The sequence below is a fragment of the Ascidia mentula genome, chromosome 5 (assembly GCF_947561715.1).
Source record: "Ascidia mentula chromosome 5, kaAscMent1.1, whole genome shotgun sequence".
Lineage (NCBI taxonomy): Eukaryota > Metazoa > Chordata > Ascidiacea > Phlebobranchia > Ascidiidae > Ascidia > Ascidia mentula.
In genome coordinates, this window is record NC_138570.1 from 5,551,319 (window position 1) to 5,572,391 (window position 21,073).

General features: G+C 42.0%; 2 protein-coding genes across 3 annotated transcripts; one reads left to right on the forward strand and one right to left on the reverse strand.

The window, feature by feature from the left end:
- Positions 1 to 46: 46 nt before the first annotated feature.
- LOC145903377 (liprin-alpha-1-like) lies at positions 47 to 20,550 on the reverse strand. 2 transcript variants are annotated; one of them, XM_082991456.1, is made up of 33 exons: positions 20,444 to 20,550; positions 20,281 to 20,389; positions 20,081 to 20,146; positions 19,924 to 20,022; positions 18,913 to 19,014; positions 18,412 to 18,576; positions 18,258 to 18,332; positions 17,630 to 17,740; positions 17,089 to 17,213; positions 16,546 to 16,639; positions 16,163 to 16,309; positions 15,627 to 15,719; positions 15,145 to 15,270; positions 14,638 to 14,769; positions 14,338 to 14,400; positions 14,198 to 14,260; positions 13,921 to 14,129; positions 13,571 to 13,637; positions 13,354 to 13,465; positions 13,081 to 13,201; positions 12,849 to 13,008; positions 6,739 to 6,797; positions 6,516 to 6,672; positions 6,053 to 6,219; positions 5,550 to 5,631; positions 5,128 to 5,328; positions 4,739 to 4,804; positions 4,098 to 4,124; positions 3,511 to 3,686; positions 3,147 to 3,244; positions 2,558 to 2,808; positions 2,031 to 2,268; positions 47 to 1,341 (listed from the first exon to the last, which is right to left on the reverse strand). In XM_082991456.1, the coding sequence occupies exons 2-33, from the start codon at positions 20,362 to 20,364 to the stop codon at positions 1,235 to 1,237; spliced, it is 3,843 nt and encodes a 1,280-aa protein (XP_082847582.1). In that variant the 5' UTR covers positions 20,365 to 20,389; positions 20,444 to 20,550; the 3' UTR covers positions 47 to 1,234. The 2 variants fall into 2 exon arrangements, with proteins under 2 accessions (XP_082847582.1, XP_082847584.1); XM_082991458.1 differs by lacking the exons at positions 4,098 to 4,124; positions 4,739 to 4,804 and adding an exon at positions 1,614 to 1,683 and having other exon boundaries at positions 47 to 1,344; positions 13,081 to 13,195; positions 13,357 to 13,465.
- LOC145903378 (uncharacterized) lies at positions 7,412 to 12,875 on the forward strand. Its single transcript, XM_082991459.1, has 11 exons — positions 7,412 to 7,893; positions 8,094 to 8,288; positions 8,369 to 8,515; positions 8,897 to 9,078; positions 9,382 to 9,642; positions 9,849 to 10,173; positions 10,487 to 10,957; positions 11,294 to 11,469; positions 11,592 to 11,751; positions 11,885 to 12,000; positions 12,062 to 12,875. The coding sequence occupies exons 1-11, from the start codon at positions 7,412 to 7,414 to the stop codon at positions 12,766 to 12,768; spliced, it is 3,222 nt and encodes a 1,073-aa protein (XP_082847585.1). The 3' UTR covers positions 12,769 to 12,875.
- Positions 20,551 to 21,073: the final 523 nt, after the last annotated feature.

Genomic DNA, 21,073 nt, shown 5'->3' on the forward strand with positions numbered 1-21,073 from the left:
CTGACTATCGGTTGCAATTACTGAACACACATGCAGACATTCGGTGAATGCCTAACCAGCATCTGTAGCTTGTATTTGATTGGACGTGAGGAGACGAGTACTGCTATCGAGAGGGAAGGGTTGGGTAAAAGAAAATAGAAAACGGTAAAAAATACGGTCGCTTGCTTGAGATAGAACACCATCAAAGAACGAACGAACGAATGTAGATCAGAGAGTTGGTTACGATCACACGAACCCACGTCCGGGCATAAATATAAAAACACGGTTGGAAAACGGCGACAACCATAACAATGCGTGGAGTAGACTTGCCTTATGTATTTGTCTAAAGGTTCCACTTGGACTTCTTCATATAAGTATAAGGTGCATAACAATACAATGGAGTGGGCATATTGATATGAACTGCGTTAATACTGCAACTGTCGGGAAAAGAACAGCACCGCTTGAAGTATATGAAGGACATAAATATTCGAACTCACTTGCACAGGTTTCTGAATTTTGCAACAGGGTGTTAAAACATGCGCTTCTAGAGGGAAGTGTTGCTACTCTTCTATGGATAAAAACTCGTGTTTTGCTACAGTTTGTTCGCAGAAACGACTAGACACAGTAATGACAGGACTGATTTAGACTTACAACGGCATGAATGCAAACACGTCAATGCAACACAAACTGTCAACACAACTGCTGGGCATTCATAAAAACTTCATTTTGAAGTTTGAGCAATGAAATAGTAATCCTGCTAACCAAATGCAATAGTGTTTTTTCTTCCCATCGCATGCAAACCAGATGTGCGTTGCTTTTATAAGGGAAGTACTCGCTGTTTATTTCCAGGGGCCATGGACAAATTTTCCCCGGTATCGATGACTCGTTAGGCGAACATGTGTACAATGGTGACGGTCCTATTTCTAATATCAGCAAGAGGTTCGTGGCGAGGTTTTTTAACACGTACGGGCAGTGACGGAAAAGATCGAGGTGGCTTGTTCGCTACGGCAAACCGAGGCCTACTACAACAAACAGGTTTGGATATCGGTAAACCGAGGTTACCCAGGACATTACAACGCATACGACGAGCAAGAGACGGACGACCATTGCTACCTCGGGTATGTAACGCACCAGGCCACGACGTAACAAATAACACACACAATGATTTTGAACATTTTCCCACAGTGCCTTCGGCTTAGGTATCTGGATCGCCAACGACGGGAAAGGTAGGGACTTCCCCCGATCACGTGACGCGTCAGCAGGTGTACGAGCGTACTTGTGCGTCAGAGTTGGGTGACGTCGCTTGGGTAACGCTGGACACGACGGTCGATGTGCTTGTGGCGACCGCTAGTGGCGAAGGAACTGCTAAAAATGGCGAATGTTACTGAAGGCGCACAAACCAGATTAAAACTCCGATGTAATAATTTTTTAAAATAAAAACTGACTATTTTTTGGAAAAAGTACATTACCAGTTACGGTACTTAAGTCGGGATATGGTTGAGATATACAGCATTTCAAGCAACGTGGTATTTAGTACTTTTACAACCCTCCGTACCACGATAACCAACAAAGCAACATTAGTGATACACTCATACACAATACATAATGTTAACGTGAAAACAACGACCGGATACCAAGTTTCGCTCTTCGGCCAATCACACGCACTCACGTGATCGTTTCGTCATCTGGCCTTCTTCTTTCCGCCTTGTGGAGAAACATAAAAACATGCATGGGTCATGCACACAACGTTAAAGACGCACTGGGAAATAATTGCCATTGAACATGTGCTGTATTGTTTAATTCCGGTAAAAAAATACATTATTAAGCACGTGACACAAAATAAATGGAGCCAACAGTACAGGGGAAGCACCATCACTGGATTTCTTTTGCAAATCCGAATTCACAAGCTATATCACATCTACTATAGTAATACAGCGAAAGTAGCTGACAAGCTTTATATACCTCTAAAAGCAGTTGACCGAAGCAGTACACACGGAGACAGGACAACCGTGCATTTACGAAGCAACTTTCGACAGCAATGAATCACTTACCATCACCACGCCGCGTGCCACTGTCAACAATATGATGCGCAGGCCGGAATGGGCTGGCAGGACGTAGTGACGAACCACCAAAGACTGACGGCGCTGTCCCGTGGTTTTCCAGACGTTGTCCGACCACCGAACTGTCCGAGTTAACTCCTGCCACCGTGGAAGGGGATGTTGTCACTACCGCCGGCCTGGAACGTTTTTTACGCCACGATGCGTTCCGTCGGAAGCCTTTGCCGTCGCCCTGAGCACATGGCCAAGTTGCTATTTTATTGTTCAGATTACGAGATATTGTTCTGAAATGTGTTGATCAGTGCGTGTCTACTGCAAATAATAAACTGGGGCAAGTGGGCGGAAAAATCGTTTTAACACTCTTCTTTCTAATTCTATTGATGATAAGACACTTTTAACTGCAGTAATGTACTTTAAAAATTACATAAAAAACACTTTGTTTTAAATGTGATACGAGTAACTGAATGCATGCAATTAAAAATAGCAGGCCTACAAACAGTTTAATAAATGTTCCAGCGCACCTCGTCACCTTCCAGTTGTCGTTCAGTACCGAGTGCAATCAGGTTGCTGAACTCTCGTTCCAATATCTGTCTCGCTTGTGTATTTTGGTTGGGAATCTGCAGGGCCAGAGCTAATGTGTCGGCTTCAAAGCCGCTGTCTAATGCCATCACAGCACCGTGAATTCCACTGTCTGCCAACCGGTGAGCGTACTCTCGCAAACCGATACCAGTGAGCCATCGAATCACCCGATGGTTGCTCCACACCAGCACGTCTGGGCGAACAAATGTGATATAGTTAGTTGACTGCATGGGATAGGTATTAAACTTGTACTTGTGACCCACTTAACCTGTTTATTTTTTTCTGTATATAAGCGTAAACAACAAGGATTACACATATTTCAGCGAAACCATAGGACAAGAATACACAGGTGCATAAAAAAAACAGACGGTGTGTAGTAACAGTTTGTAAAATGCTCGCATTTGTCAATGCCTATAATAAAATATGATACAAAACTGGCGATCATCTGATAACATATTCATTACAGCATACGGTCGAGTGCAAATGCATTGGCACAAGTTGTTGCTGTTGCGATTGAGCCAATGCACATACCTTTTACTTCGTCTTTTGACTCGTCTCTCCGCTGCTCCAACTCCTTCTTGTTGTAGTTGAGTCTCTTTAAACAGAGAATTCCAAACTGCAGACTTGACCTGGAGGTATTTAAACAGGGTTTCTATGATTAATGTGACAATTTATTTGGGTAAGCAGCAATAGATTTGGTAACGGTACACACGGATCTTCCAACGGTGTTCAATAAAAATACAACAGATCCTTACGATTGAAATACGTATCATTCGTTTAAAATAGAGTTTTGTGCCATCACCAGCATAGGGAATTTTCGAACATTCATCACAAAAGCCTAATACAGGGGTCGTCAACCCAGCAAAATCATACAGACCGCAGCCTGACACGTCACCTGTGAAATCCGTCCACCATTTTGAGGTGTTGGCGTAGGTCTTTCTTGGTGAGGTGGTCGAGCATTCGGGCGTCAACCAAACACTCCATGAAGTGGGAGCGATACTGGGCGAGTCCGAGGCTGGGAAGCCAATCGTTGCCGATCCACTCGTGGTTCATGTCGCCGTATGCGAGCGTCTGTGGAGAAAAGTTGAACATTTGGGATTGGACTTCGGAAGTTGATTTCGCACTCAATGGGCGATGCGTGGAGTTAGAATAGATAGTAATTTTCAAGTGTCAATTGCGCAATAATCTCAATCAGATTGTCTTACTTGCCACAATGAATATTGTACAAACACATTATAAGGACGCGTAGTTTAACTCGTAATACTACGAATTGTCGGTGTATTGAAAGACGGTGTATAAAGGACCCGCTACACTTAGTGGGAAAGCCAAGCCTCAGTAAAATACCACCAACATTAAAGGCCAGATCTAGTATATTACGGGCCAGCCACAACGGGCAACTACGGTGCGATCAATAAAGCGGCAATATTAATCTGTGGAGACCATTGGGAATGACAAATAACGACGCCCAGTACAAGTACTCACCTCTGCCCAGCCTGTTTCGCCATCCTTCTTCGATAGCAGAAAAAAATATACAAAAAAATGAGTTAAGAAACTGACCCACCCGGTCTTGTTGTTTTTTCGCGAACACAAAACAAACTGCAACCGCACTGGGAATTTACAAACATCAGTTGAAGAAATTCGCCTTCCAACAAACACGATACACATACGTCACCAGCAACAAACAGAGCTACAACACTAAGACTTCGCATTAGCTAACATTCATTAAAATTTGACAACGTTTCCCGACATTCTTTGCATACGATATTCTACCGTGAACTAATTTGACACAATGGCACGTGGTTGCATAATAACATATAGTGGGTGTTGTACCACAATGTGGTACCAGGGTCAGTAACCTATTTTTACCTAGACATTTTATATCTTCCACCTTTTTTAGGTTAGTGTGTTTAGAAAACAACATTTCAGTCGCAACAACACCAAAACCAAACATTTTGTGTACATAACATTGATACAGAAACCATGTATCGCGGTTTCACACCAAACACCGACAACACAAGTGCCTAAACTAAGCCAGTGCGAGTGTTCTAACTTGCGGTGCGTACACGCAACCAACTACAGGTCTACGTACGACGAATATACAACATGGTGTGGTGTTGATATACCGGGAGAGCTATCTGACTGGCCAGACTGTCGACTTCTTCGTGAGTCATCCAAACATTCCCTGTCGTCTGCAGCCAGCATTGGTGGGACAGAAAATATGTGAATTATAATAAATTACTTCTGCTGTGTAGTACACAAGTTACGTACACACAGGTGCGAGTTTTTCTTGTGTGTTGGCATTGGTTAATATTAGGACTGATTTTGAATAATATACACAATGATTTGCAGCCTTTAAGCGTGTGTGTGTGTGAGCCTGCCCAAAGAGGACGCATAGTTTGTATGCAGACTGGAGCTTCACAATTTGAAATCGCCGCCTACCAGTATGTGTAACCAAACTTGCTTTACACGCATGAAACAAACAAAACTGTGTTGTTGGGCACATAAACCTTACCGTCTGTGACGTCGGTGGTGCAGAGGGACTCGTAAGGCTGATCATCTCGTGTATGGCAAGACGCAACTTGAGCCGATGCAGAGGGTTGCTGATCCCAATCTCACGTTGGATTTCGGTGTCTGACAGTGCCGACATAATCGCCCCAGATTTGACGTTGGCGCGACAGGCGGCTACATACCACGCTGGCATGCCGACCCACAACTGTGATACGGTAAATCGGGTTTAAATTTTGTGTCTATAATTGGTGCCACAAGTTGGGATGAAGGAGAGTCAAAATTGTCACCAAGATACTTTTGTTTTCATCAGTTAAACTGGGATATGGACTGTTTACAGAGGCAAGTGAAGTCCGACAATTGCTTTTTTGAAGGTAGGTAATTCGCAAGGAATTGAATCAACACCTAACAACACAATTCTGAACGAACCTCGAGCCAGGCTACTACAGTTGGGCCACTCCAAGCAGCAAAGGGAGTTCCAGCACGTCGCACTTCCTCCAACATTTTGTGTCTGTAAATAAATCCATTGTAAATTTCAGCATGCAAGACGCGAACAGTCGCAAATTACCTCCCACAGAACTTCAATAAAATGGCAAAATGTCATTAAAAAAAAATTCCAACTTCCATTAAAAATTCAAGGTAGTAGAGGCCGCGAATAACTTCAAATGACGAAAACGAGCGCTCAAGAAATGTGAATTTCCAATCGTGTAACAAGCAATTACACATGACACAAGCAAATATCTTATACTGGCGCATATCGTCTTTTACATTGGAGTTCCAAGGACTTAATATATTACACAAGGCACTTGCTTTTACACGTTTAATAACCTTACAAACAAACAAATCTTTACACGATAAATTCCAAAAAAAGAGTGCCTAAAAGCCAAGAAAATTTTCCATACATTATCAAACCAGCAAAACCCCGAACTTACTTTTTCTTCATCTTGCGTTCCTGTTCTCGATGGTGCCCGGAGCTGACAACGTCAAGTGAGTCGCTCGACATCGACCTGTCGTCTGTGATGTTCGAACCTGAACCCGCAGAAAGTTCGCTCCCATCAAGAGATGTGTTTGGATTCAAGTGATGACGCGTCATCCGCATCTGCACGAAAACCTCCGTCACTACCGAGAGTCGTGTCACGTGTTATCGTTAACCGGCTGCCAGCTTGCAACCAAGCCAATATAAAACAAACAATATAGCCCCAAATAACTGCTCTGAAATTCATTAGAGAACGTTTTCACTGTATCTCGTCATTGGCAATGCGAAAATGCACGCAAGCGGACAAAAAGCTGCGGTGAAATAAGTTATTTTGGCTATATTGCTTGTCTTAAAGAGCTGTAAAGCCGTAGGTTATGTTCCAAGGCCAAGGTGGTTTTCGTAACTCGTCGACACTCCACCTTGTCTTTTTTGCCGAACAGGCGCCCGATGGAGGACTTGATTGTCCCCTTCTTCTTGCCGAGCTGCGGCGGTTGCACTTGCGGGGAAGTACCGCGCTGCACAGAGTCCTGGCTCCCGCAGCTGCTGCTGGGAGTTCCCCCTGAACCGTCGAGCGATCTGAGGCAGAAAAGAAAATGTTGAATTGTGGCCGTTGAAATTTCTTCAGATTGGCACAAGACCTACCCTTTCGATTCGTCGGGCTCCAAAAGTCTCTCGTTGAATCGCGTGGAGGGCGACGAGGTCTAAAAATACAGAAAAAAGCGTTTATGAGTTGATGACGTTGCAGGGACCACGCTTTCAACCTGCACCACGATAAGCAGCAAAGTTACACATTCGCGGCCACAATCACACCCAATATCGCACTGCGCGACCACAAATATAAAGTAGCAAGTAGGAACATTGATACAAAAAGTGTTGGCGCAACACAATGGAATGACCCTGTTGACACAAAAGCATCCGATTACGATACAAAGGGTCGGTTCCTCTATTCACTGGGTGCCCGATTCAATCAGGAGTGGGAAAGACAATACGATCGCCCCTCGCACGCCACGGTATACCGCTGAATGCTGTTTGTCGTGTTGCGGCGCCCGCAAACAATATTCACATAATCATAAACATACCTGGCAAAAGTATTGTCCATGCACTGCGGGTCTGATACCCGAATTTCACATTACGGTATGTGAAGCTTGAGGCTACGAAGGGCCATGAATGCCAGGAAAGTTTTGTTGTTTAATTGTAACGAATAAATGCCGAAGAAATTAAGTACAATAAAACTAGCGCATTGATGTTCACATTGTGGCAGGTATTCTAGTTTATACGTGTGTATTCAAGGTACCGCTAGGGGAAAATAGTGTAGATGTCCGTGCCGCAAAGCGTAAACAGGGCGGGAGCGGCTCAAATTGAGTTGGAATTGCCGCTAAGAGACGCGACCTCGACAACAAGGCCTGCCACCATTCAACGCAATGTTGCCAAAACAGGATTCCTAATGCCGGAATCCATGAAGGATCAGCACAGATCGGGGGCGGTGAGTCGAGCGGGCCAACACAGATGGCCACAGGCCACAATGGTAGTGATGGGCGGTGCCGAACGCCAGATTTTCGATAGCGAGATGTTGACGGTGTCAACACGCGGGAATGATTTAAAAAACGCGGTGGAGGAACGGACAAAGCTTGGAAAAGAGGAGGACGGTGTGGGCAAGCCACTGTTTCCAGATATCGTTGGGCGGACTAAGCAGTCTGCCTCTGTTGGAGTGAAGCCGAAACAAGAATATAGAAAGTCGAGGTTAGCGACCGGATCTCCAAGCCGGAACCTAACTACGTTACCGAAGTTCGGAAAAGGGTGAGGTTATAAGTTTTTTGCGTGTGATCACAGTCTGGGCATTGTCTTCATGTTATTGTCAGCACGCAGTGCAATAACGGTGCATGACTATACTCGCAAACAAGCAAAACTTTGGTGAAGTTATCGTTTTTAATTGTGTAATTTTCAAACCAAAGCCTAAACGGCTTGGGGTGAAATAAAAAAAGAGTTTTTTTGAACAGAGCAAACAGTAGTGAAGATCAAAAGGACCGCGAAGAACGAAAAGTGGTTCGGAACATCAAGTTTTGGAGGGGAACCACCCCAGTGACGCGAGAACTTCCACGTGACAAGCGTCATGAAAGGGATGACGTAGATCCTGATCCAGACCAAACCTTCATCACCCAGCAGAGCATCGGCGAACTTCAGGAACAAGAAGGGTAGGACAGCGTCGGAAGTGATAAACGACGCAAAATAGGAAAAAGAAACGATAAACGACGCAAATATGACGACTTTGCAGGGATTGCAGTTGGCATGAGAATCTGGCTTCGCCTTTCGAAACGAACAAGCATCAATACTACTCGTGGCACATGGCTCTACGCGACAGACTGCTGAAACACGAGAAGATGCGATACCACGAGGCGGTGAGCAGGATAAGCAAGTACAGGTGGGTGTTGTTGACATTAAAAAAAAATTGCCTGTTTACTGTCGATACTGTAACAGTATATTGCACATTGCATCCATACGATGTTGGTATTAGCTTTAAGCGGTATTAAATTCAAAGTGGAATTGGATGCAGGTTTAATCATTCAGCAGCCACGTTAGAGAATGCGTTTAAGGGGACTTGAGACACACTTGTACACCGACGAAACTAACACTAACTTGAAAAACACGATTGGCAAGCTTTTATCGTACCTTCTGGTGTAACACAACGGTATAGACCATTGAACTTGAAATCAAAAACCAATGCAGCGTTTGCCTACAAACATAGCAAGCGACCTTCGCCCGACTACATCTACGAACGCCGATATTCATGCATTATTAACAGACAGCGGCTTCGGCAGCGACCGACAGCACCCGCAAACCACAACAGCCAAGACGTCCAAGTGTGGAAAAACCTTCTGCAACGCCACGAGGAGAGCAAGAAGCGAGCGATCGTCGGCAACAACTTGCCGACGGGAATCCGTATGTCTCCCACCAAGGAGTGGAAACCCCACGTATTGGGAGAAGGTACCGTGAAGGCAGTTTGCGAAATAGTTAGGAATGGAGCGGAACGTTGCACTACACGTATCTGAAGTTTTTGTTTATGAACAAAGTACATTTCGATCGATTTTTCCTCTTACACCTAACTGTGGCTTTCAGTAACTTTAGTCCCAACGCATCATTTTGAACTTTTTAGTTTGAGAAAACAATCATGATGCGACTTTTTTGCGTTTTGACGTTGTTTTAGCAACCCTGACACTGGCGCTGGTGCTAAAGCCAAGAGTAAACATTGAAGATTGTCACATTTATCAACCAACTTCCTTTGTACAGATCCCGCACAAATAAAACCGCCGTTTTTCGGGAAACCGGCAGCCTTGGCCAACGACATCGCAAAGAAGCAGTTTGGAAAGCACGGCACCACGCTTCCACCTCCGGTCACGTCCCACAGCAAATCCACCAGCAAACCAGACCAAGAAAGTCCAACACAAAACTATCCTGTTCACGGGGAAGGGTTGCTGAAGAATGAGATTAGGGCATTGAGCGCATTGCGGGATGCAAGAAAAGAGGCAAATGAAAAGGAGGCAAAGCAAGGTTGGTGAAGATGAACAATTGGTGAACTATTTGCAAACGCAGACATGCTATATATAAGTACTATGTTTTTGAAATGTTCGGGAACATCAACGGACGTTTCAAAATGACTTGAACAAACACAGTTGTTCCTGAGTTATTATAGGTTTTCTAATTTTAAAAACATCATAACCCCAAAATGATTTTTTCTATGACTCATTTGTGAAAAGGACCTCCAGCTGAAGACGACGAAAAAGCCCAGACTCGGGCTCTGTTGATCGACCTGAAGCAGCAGCTCAAAGCGCCACGGGAACAAGTAGAATCCGAGGTCAAGAAAAAATCCAAGTCGGCCAAGAAAAGCGCCAAACGCGGCCAAACAGCTCCTCACCGGGCCCGAACTGACCTCGGAGCCAAACTGAACTTATTGCTACAGAACAGCGGTCAGTCGTCTAGAGGTCAAAGTCGAAGCGATGGAAGAGATGTGACAAGTAGGCAGAAGTCGACTCGATCAAGGATGCGGAGTCAGCCAAGCCGACAGAGCGGCTACAGACCACTGTAAGATGTAGTTGTTGTTGAGTTTATGGTTTGGTTTTTGAAAAAAATGGAGTCGATACTGCGCACATAACACATATGAATATGCAAACTCCATAGCATGTGATAAAAGTGTTTTGACTGTAAGCAATTTGTATCAACGCCACAATGAAGTGTGACTGTTCTAAATGTATCGAATAATAGCACAAGATTGGTTCCAAGTTGATTTGTTCCGCTAGCATAGCAGAAAAAACATTAATAGTATTACTACGGCAACATGTGAAATGTCCATACGTCTGGATCAGGGCAAGTTCTATAACTACAACATATTTCGCAGAACACGTCCGCGTACTTACGGGGAAGGCAACTTGCCCAAGATACACAACATCATCGCGTCGTCGCTATGGAAACGCGCCGGGGATCTGGGGGAAGACGACGAAGAGGCCGCAAAAGTTAAACACAGACTCACGTTAAACGGCATTGCAAGTCGCGAACCCTTTACATCGGGCGTTATAGCAATCGCTAAAAAGCACATCACCAGCAGAGGAGGTAAAGACGGGAGCGACGAAGGCGACACGGACGATAAAACGTCGTTAGCGCCGATGCACAATACTAAAGACGGCGCTGACCCCCTACTGCCTCCCAAACAAGCACCCCTGATATCGCAGCTGAGGGTCGTAAGCAAAACACAGGGCGACGAAGATACGGGAAAAACGGAGGCGCATTCGTATGGGATGAAAAAACGCACAGCGGCGCAAAGGCTTTACACGCCCTCAACTGTCGCTCAACCTAAAGTTAATGCAACGAGGTAGGAATGCTAACAACACTAATCCCTTTAATCCGAATGTTTTTTCTACAAGCTGTCTTATTTAATCCAAAGAATTGCTATTACACCAACTAAAACAAACGTTTTCTTTTTAGATTGGCAACAAGTTTACTTATTTGGGTTAATATAACAAAACTTACAAATATCTCAAAACACTCACGTAAACGATACTTAACTGTTTCATTTAACTTCGTATATCTCACTGTAACGGGCATCGAACTCTTTTCCCACGCCTCGAATCAGCTCCACATTAACATTTTTCAAATAAGAACAGTCGTAATATCCAAACTATACTAAAACTGTTATCTCTGTCTACAGTGCGTCGTTGTCCAAAGCCTTCCACAAGTCCCTGCGTGAGAACCCACAGCACATGAGCCTGAAACTGATCACCAGCCTCAGCGGACAGCAGCAGCAGTCCCTGAATCAGTCGTTGGATGGTGACGAAGTCGAGGCTATAGTCGGTCACGGTCACATGCGCGGCAAAAAACGTGCAGGTGAGTGCTGGCTTTGTGCATTTACCGATATGGTGTTGCATTAAAATTTCATCCGCGAGTGGTCGATTGCAATTGGATTAAGAATTGGTTGTAGTCAAATCGATTTCTTGTGTTCGGGAAAGTGGGAAAGAGCAAAGTGCTGCGCATTGCCGTGGTTGAACCTCCGCTAACTGCACGGGAACGACAGCGGCGACAACAGGCGATGGACACGAGCAGACAACGTTTGACGTACAACGCCACACACGCCGCAGTATCCAACTTTACCTCCGCTATGTTGAACAGGTACATGTAACAGTTTGATCTTTTACGTATGCTAGCTGGTATCAGAACCAAGAGCGGCACTATGGCTACAATTTTTAATGTCAAATATAGTGAGGAATTTATTCGATATCATTGTGATGTTATTCGGGTTTAGTGAACTGGCGCTGAGAGCACCGTCCAGCAGCCCTGTGGATATGTTCTTTCGAAGTCTCTATCAAAACCACCATAGCGAACCCATGACAACGGAACTTTGGAATATGCAGAAAGCAGGTAATTTTATACTTGGCTGCCATCTTTTTGCTGTACTACTACACTTAAGATCTTTAAACAGACGGAAGCTTGCACGTCCCCGTGAATGGAATAAAGCAAGGCCACCCAAGGCGACTGGAGCACATTGGAGGAGATGAGAGTGGTGATCATGTGACAGCTACCATCAACCAATCAGACGGCCTTGTGGCGCCCACGCAAAGCGAGCAAGAAAATCTGCAACAGCTCACAAGCCTGTACAACAAGATCAGCAAAGCGCCAATTGCGCCCAAGGTGAAGGACCTCATGGACTTGCAGCGCTTGTACAGGGTTATGAAGAAGCACGGCGATGCGTACGCCAACGGTGGCGCTGGGTATTACTTCAGTCAGTCCCCTGTGAACCAAAACGAGAAGCCGAGCAAAAATTCGCTGGGACGACGCCACACCGACCGCCGTAACTTGCACAAGCAACCGTATTATTACTACCCTTATGCCGATAACAGCGGCGGGAACCAGAATCAACCAGGACAAGGCGGGGCGCCCTTGTACGTGGTAACTGGAGCGCAGTCGCTGGCAATGCAGCGGCTTAACCACGGCCAGGATAAGCGCGTTGAGGGCGCGGTGGAAACGCCTGTTGTGCGGCACCGTCTGTTGCGGTTTCAAGAGGACGAAAATGCTGGCAAATGGTTGCAAGCAAAACCGAAACAACCGAAACACGAGATAACGGTGATGATGCCCAAGACGCCAGGCATAACGCAACTGGAGCAAATACAGGAGCACGTACTTCACTAACAACCGGTAAAAAATATTCATACTGCCACGGCAATAAGCACACGACGGGATACAAAAACTGTACAGAAAACTGAACTAACCGGAAAGGGCGGTTGGCTCCTAGGAGCGTTGGCGCCTCCAGGGTACACAAGGGCGCCACTGTCCAGTTGGAACATGGGCCTACGGGCGTCGGGGGGCCCGGATGCACGTTCTATCTCCTCAGCCTGTCGCTCAGTGGACATTTTTTCTTCTTGCAAGATGCTGCAGTTGTGCATAGGATTATAATTCAACATAGGAAAATACAGTGATATTTTTCATTCGTTGTGATTTTACCTTATTTCCTGGTTAATGGCGTCCAGCTGGTCCTGTAGCATGTAGGCTAGCGACTGGGCGTCTGTTTGTCCTGGCGAAAGGAGATCTACAGCCGAATACACGGTGTCGTCCATATCTGTAAAACACGTTACACGTCAAAAAATAAATCTTATTCATTTTTAGCGATTTTAAATTAACAAACTTTAAGGGAAAGACAATTTTTAATCGCAGTTCAGATATTTCTGCCGTAGATTTGCTTTAAGATTGACTCGATGCCAAGTAAAATTACGTTCCTACCGGTTGCATTGCTTATGGAGGGTGGCAGAGAGTTCGAGGTGCCATCAAACGCTTGTTGGACTTGGGAAAGTATCGCCGTTTGCTGAGCTCTCTCCCATTCCTGTTCATTCTTGGACAAAACAGAAATATATGGAAAACTTACAATGTCGAAATTTACGGCGAATCCCCGTTTGTTTTCTATGGTTTTAGTGGCAAGAGGTGAGATAAAACTTACTTTGTCATGATCGTTCCTAAATGTGTCCGCTCTTGATTTTGTGGAGCGAAGGTAATTGTCCCCAGATCTGTATCAAAAATACAAACAATTTTAATACTGGCAAAACGCCAAACGCCTTTACTCCCATTACATCAGTGCTTCCCAACCTCTTTTGTGGTTGCGTACCACTTGGTGGTAAAACAATTTCGACGCGTACCACCTAGTTTAATGTTACAAAGCAACCTAGGGGATGAAGTAACAAACATTTGATTATATCCGCAAATTATGTAAAGGTAGTCGCGTACCACTATTGTTACGCGACCACCGGTTGGGAAACAATGTAATGATTACAGCAACAATAAACCCAGTACCTGCTGTACGTGGCATAGTGGGGAATATTATTGCCGTCCATGTCCATGTAGTGATCAGAGGTGATCATGGGGATGGCAGACGAGGAGGAGGGAAAGATTCGGCGATGTTGGGTAAGATCGGGAGTACTACCGGCAACGTGGGGCATACCCCTGCCCCCCGAGTTTCCAAACGGTAGTGAGGTATTGCTTGTTCGGTCGAGGGACGCGGTCTAAGCAGAAACAAGATGTTAGGCTGGGATTGGGCGAGTATTCGGCTTACGGCGTGTTTATGGATTACCTTTGTAGATTTGAACACGGACATCTCGCTTTCCAATTTCTCAGTGTTTCGCTGCAAGCGTTCCTTGAGAGAAAGACGTGTACAAGTTGGAGTGGTTTGTAAAGGGATATCTTTTCGCTACCAACAGTCACATTTCTTACCTTTTCTTGTGTAAACTCATCCAGCTTTTTCTTCACTTTTTCTAACTCGTTGTTCAACGAATTCTAAATAGTGGCAAAAAACGGTTGAAATCTCGCCGTATGGCAGTGATAACGTTGGTGGAATAAACATCAAGTTATTTTTTTGGACAGAAGCTATTTTGAGAGTTGCACTATGCCTGTCAGCAACAGCAACCCAATATCCATTTTTGTATTTAAAATTAACCTTAGAAACGTGTATAAGCTGCAGACAGATGGCCACTGTTTCGAACTTTAGAAACATCTACATTATAGCCAACAAACCTTTTCCTCCAGGGCAGCCATTCTCTCCTTTAAGTGTTGCTGAAGTCTTTCGTTCGACTCGGCAAGCAGTCGATCCACGGTACTGGAAAGCCTCTGGTTGTGCTCCTCGTTCATTTTCTCCCGCTGACGAGCCTAAAAAACACAAACCTATTTCTACACTGGCAAAACTGGAGGCGTGAGCCGAACCGAATTTCATAATTTCAAAATCAATCAATTATTTTGTAAAGCACCAATTTTGAACAGTGATAATTCCACACGGAATGTGAACTAAAGACATCGTATAGTAACTAGCTGCATCGTCAGTGGCAGAAAGGTATTTACCGAGTGCACTTTAAACTTACAACAAGCAGAGTAAAGTTTCAGAAGCCAATATAAGATGATATGCAATATACAAATATCACCCAGTTTAATAAGCAGACCTAGCGAACACAATATTTCTGCAGTCGTGAATTGTGAAAAACACAAATGACATATATAGGAAGTGTAGTTGGAAAAAACGTCACCAACCCGGACAACTTCTTGGCCCTTCTCGTCGAGCTGGGATTCAAGGGCTCGGAGACGTTCTTCCACATTTCCATGTCTCTCCTCGGCCTTCGTCAATGCGGCCACTCGCTGTGCCAATTCCGCTTCCACCTGCAAAGAATTTGATTTGGCATAAATATAGTTGTTTGCATTATTTGCCGCAAGGTTATTTCGCCGTGCTTGGCATCAACGTATTGAATTCCATAGAAAATACGACTTTAAATAGATCAACATGCATTTATTCCGATCAAAAACTGATATCACTACAATTTAAATTATTAAAACAAGCAAATTTAAGCAAAAAATTCACATCCAACTGGGAGCAATAGTATTACTGGCGGTAATGAAATCTAAAAATCAATATCAGGCTGTCTGGGCCGTACGTGCCTCTTGTGGGTTATTTAAGACGCATAACTTGATAGCTGCGCGATATAACTTTCATGACACATTGCGATATGAGTACTGACCTCTGGCAGTGCTTCGGCCCTTCTCAAAGATTGCTGCAGTTTTAAATCTGCACCTTTGATCCTCTGTTGCATCAACTCATTCCGCTCTTCCAACTGAACGAAAAACATAACGAAGTACTTCAACAGGCATAAAAAACTTTGCAGATGCAACTCACACAACACCATATATTTATTAGAGAAACTGATATTTTATTTTCAGTAAACTGACGAGAAAAAAAATGGAGTTAAGTCATTTTAAGTAAAGAAGAGTTGCCATTTTGTAAAGCAAAAAACTACCAATTTCAATAATCACCAGAAATTTACCGATCATTTAGTTTTTCCGTTAACTGGCATTTTTTTAATCAAATGGATTGTTAACATTGGGTATACAATTGTATTGCATATACTGAAATAAATGCTTTATAAACCATAAAACCAACCTTGACTGGTTAGATAAAAAATGCATTAAAAGTAACAAATTAACTTTGTCGCGCTGAAAATAAACTTTAACGTTTAGGAAACCAAAATGTCAAATATCGCATACAGTAAAACCATACCTGTTGGATGGTGTCTTCCCTGTTTGCAAGTTCAGATTCAAGTCTGTCATTGAGTTCATGGACTGATGCCGCTTCCCTTTGAGCATTCAGGTATCTTCGCTCCAGTGTGGTCACTCTGTCTTCAGAGTCTTGCCGTGATTTCTGGGACTGCAAGATAATATATCTGGTAACAGCAGCAGACAACTTTACAATCTCACTGCAGTACACAACTGGTGATAAAAAAAACAGTTTGACTTATTGGCATTAAAGTTGTGTTTATTAAAGCACTCTTTCTAACCAACCATAGATCTTCATATCCAAAGGCAACACTGAAACTTACCAGGTATGTAGTGACATTGATTTGCATCATGTCGATTGATGACCAAAACTAAAAATGTAAATACCTCACGAAATTCCTTCTGTGCTCTGTTATTCAGTTCCTCAGACTTGATAAGGTCTTTTCGGGCAGTATCCAAACATTCTTCAAGTTCACTAATGCTAAAGAATACATAAAAATCAGTAAGCGCCAACTAAATGGTTAGTTTTAACAGATAGCTATGAAATGTGCATGTATTTGTATAAGAAGGTGTAACATTCTGTGGTGCAATGATAGCAAACACTTTTTGGAATTTTAAATGATTGATGATATGAGCAACCTTGCTTTACACAAGTAGAGATTGCAACTCACAACATACAAAGCAATGTGTAAAACAAACATGCCCCTGAATTTTAAAAAATTGATGGGGATGATTTCTGTGCAAAACAGTGTGTTTCAGGTACTTTTACCAATTTCAGATCGAAAACTTTAATTTCCTTATTTAACACATTTTGATGGAAAAATGAGTATACAGGTCATAAACAACAGTTACGCCTCACTGAAAAACAATTATCAGCAAAAATCAACTACTTGCATGTTGGTTTAAATAAAGCGAACACAGTCGACATACCGAGTAAGAGATGAGTTGACTCGTTGGCGGAGGTGATTCAATTCATTTGCTTGTTTGTCGTTCGTTTCTTGCAGCAGAACAATACGATTCGCTTCCTCCTCTGCTTCACAGTTACCATTCGTAATCTATTACAACGTTTGGAGAAAATCATTAAATGTGTTATGTATTTGACCGCAAGCAATGCCACATTATTATCTTTAAAACACAAATCAGTTTCTCGGAATATGTTAACGTTCCCACATACGTTTTCAGTGTAGCATATAAATAAATAATGTAAAGATATTTCAAACCGAAATTTGAGAAAAATTAAACCACATCCATGATTCAATGTGGCTTAACTACAAACTGTCGTAATTGTGTTTTGTCACCATAAAGTAACGCCTCAATTCAAGTGCATATTTAGTACAAGGGCTGATGTAAATATGACATTTCTGTTTTTGCAGCAAAATCATATGAACTTTTATATGCACTAAAGGGGCATAAAAATGAACACACAAATTTAAGCAGCTTTGTACAGATCATAAACTAGTATTTAACCCACATTATTTGTTCCATTTCTCTCCCTTTGGTGGTCATTCTTCTTTAAACTCTCATCACTTCCAGATTGGTTTTGAAGCTTTAGTTGATTTACTTGTTCACGCAAGACTTTGCACTTAAAACAAACATCATGAGTTTTATGACTATTCTTTGACCACTGCTTTACAATTTAAATGCCCTGCTATACAAATACTACCACAGTTCTCTGCCAAACACAAACATTCGTAACTTATGTAAGTGTTACAAGTGCTCTGTGAGTTTCAAATGAATTTAAAAAGTTCCATGTAAGGATTTAACATACTTGTTTGAACAAAAATGGATTCAATTGTGAAATGTATTTCTATCAAGACACTCATATGCAAGAAAAGTTTGTAATTGGCAAAAAAGCATAGTCAAACATGTTTACACACAGCGGATGATGACACATACGTTTATCATGGTGCACAATCATGGTCATTATGGCATAAATTTTACAAGCCATGTTGGCATCTGTACATCAGAGAGTTAAAGTAAGATGCCCAAAGCTAGTTGGCAGTAATGCACACACCTACTTGAAATATGGTTAGTCAAAGTGACAACAGTAATACAGTCGATACATCAAGGCCTAAACCACCAAGTGACATGTTACATACCTCTCTATTTGATGATTCCAACAGCTCTTCAAGGTGCATTTCTCGCTCTAATGCTGCTTTTAGCTTTTCCCTCACCTTGCATAAACAAATCAAGGAAAATTAACACAAAATCCACCAGGTTTTTATCATTTTACGCATTTAAAAAAAACTAAACCTTTTCATCAAGGGCCTTGTGGTGTTCAAATAAAGATTTGAGTGCCTTCAGAACTTCAACTTCACTTGAAACTCCAGCATTTTGCTGCTGTTGCCGCTTGACTACCGTCATGCGTAAAGCACGCTCATGCCTTGCAACCAGGGTCTCCAGATGTTCCAGCAAAAGCTAACCAAAAAAAGATTACATACAAAACATAACAATCATTTTTAATGTGTGCATTTTGAAAACAATTATGAAAAAATTTTAATTGTTAACAAGACCAATGTCGTTCTAAAAAGAAAATTGTTTTGGGGGATATGAATGTATCATTGGCATCAGTCAAGGAACATAGATCAATTAATTTGATTAAATTTGAAACATTAGAATCTGGAATAACAGTATTGGACGGTTTGGACTAACACCACATCCATGGATCATTTTAATAAAACATATTGTTAACTTTAGTGTGTGAAAAAATATAGAAATGAAATGTTTAATTTGCAAATTGTTTTATTTACTTACCCTGGTGTTATTTCTTTCAGATTTCATGTCATTTATTTCCTCCGTGTATTCCAGCAATTTCTCACGAGTTTGATTAAGTTCTTTGGTCAGCGCAGCATAGTCCTTGAATAATTGAAGAGATTTTAATGCAGGAAACGCACAAACAAATCTCCATTGCACTGATGCTCTAATGCCTCCTGGCAAGATACTTGACAGTGGACGTGATATAATTTAAGATAGGGTTTGACAACTCACATCAGATACAAAAAACATATCACGGAAAATATTATTTTGTTTTGGAACAGTTTTTAGAAAAGCCAGTGTATAAAGCTGGGTTTTAGACAGTCATCTTTGAAGATGTCCATGTCTTGCAAGGTAACATTTGTAAGAAATAGAGGTTGGTCATAAAACAATAAGACCTTATGAGATTTTTATTACCCAAACAACAAGTCAGCAAGTTAAGATTTGGTAAAGTTTGGCCCACAAATGCATTAGTGTTTGAAATGCATCTTAGGGCAACACACCATGGATTTGTGAATATCCACATCTACTACAAATGTGGCACTGCAGCTCGTGGGAATTCTGGACATGCCAACAAGAAGGAAAACTACTATGTAACTATTACCACTTAGAGTACAAGCTGTAAAATGGCAAATCTCACACAGTCCACTGAGAGAACAAGGGCATACATGCAGTGACAGGGGAAAGCCAGTGACAGCAAAGTGACCTATTAATTTTTTATCAAGGCTGGGCCACTGTGAACCACACATGTTACACAAAGTGAAAGCCCTTGAAAACTTTTATTACTATGTAGCAGAATGCATTCATACAAGAACGGAATAACATGTTTTGTGACTACATTTAACTTTTACTAAGAAGTAAATATTTTAGATACATTGCATTTACACTTTGAATTACTATTGTATATCCGAATTGCCCCACTACAGAACCTAAATTTAGTACATACTACACTACAAAATAACATTGTAATGGAAACACACTTTACTTCATAAAACCATTCATTGAACTCACTGCGGGCATAGTGTTGTTCAACCGCTTCATCAAAAAATCTCTTTCTTTTTCGATCTCTTTGAGTTTGGAATTACTTGACGCTAAATTTTCTTTGCTTTCCTGTAATGTTAGAACAAACTTAACAGGTTACATGAACAAACACACAGTTCATACCAACCTGTAATGACTCAGATAGTTTGTCTCGTTCATCAAGAACAGTCACCATTAACTGTTCCAGATTGGCCTATGAACAAATAAAACTAATCAATTGGTGTCAAAAAATTATGTAACAAAAGTATGGTAATGGTGTCACTAGAGAAAACAATGTGGCTCTTTTTGGTGCAAGAATACAAACATAAAATGCACGACGAAACATACTTTGTCTTCCTCCTCTTCTGCACCATCAGCCCCTATGTTGCTGATGCGATCTTCGCTGATGGTGGGCATGATATCGCACATCATCTTGAGGCCTTGCCTTTTGTCAAACCTTAAACAATAACTTAATTAATTTCAGATTCACTCTTTTTGTGGAAAAACTTACCACAAAGTTTCCTGATATACAAATATTTACATTATTGTTGTATATTCAAACAGAATGCTCTAGCAAAACATACAAGGGCCTACTTCATAACAAAGAATTCATCTGCTGAAATACAAATAACCTTTTTGAAAGGTATTTTAACACAACAAGAATCGTTGACAACATCTGTTTTAAACTAAAAAGTATGCTGCATAATGCAAAAAAAACTCAAAATTTTGAAATATCAAACTGGAACCAAATAAGTAGGCATACATAAACATATTGTCACAGCATAATATTCAAATCATCAGATATAATCTATGTTAAAACAGTGCAACTGTTTGCTTACATTTCAATATTTGTTTTATTGCTACAAACTGACTTTTTAGACTTGTGGCTAAACAGTATATACCTTCTACAACAATAGAATCTATGGGTTTATGTAGACAGGAGTGATTCTGGTTATTACCAGTGCAATATAATTAATTAAAAGGACAACAAAGGTGATGGTTTAAGAAATACCATGATCTAAACAAATGATTTATAACAACAGAAAAGAATTAGGCCTACGGGAAAATTTTTGGACAAGTGTTTAATATTATACTGAAAAAGGTTGTATATAGGGAGTATATATCAATATCACTACCAATG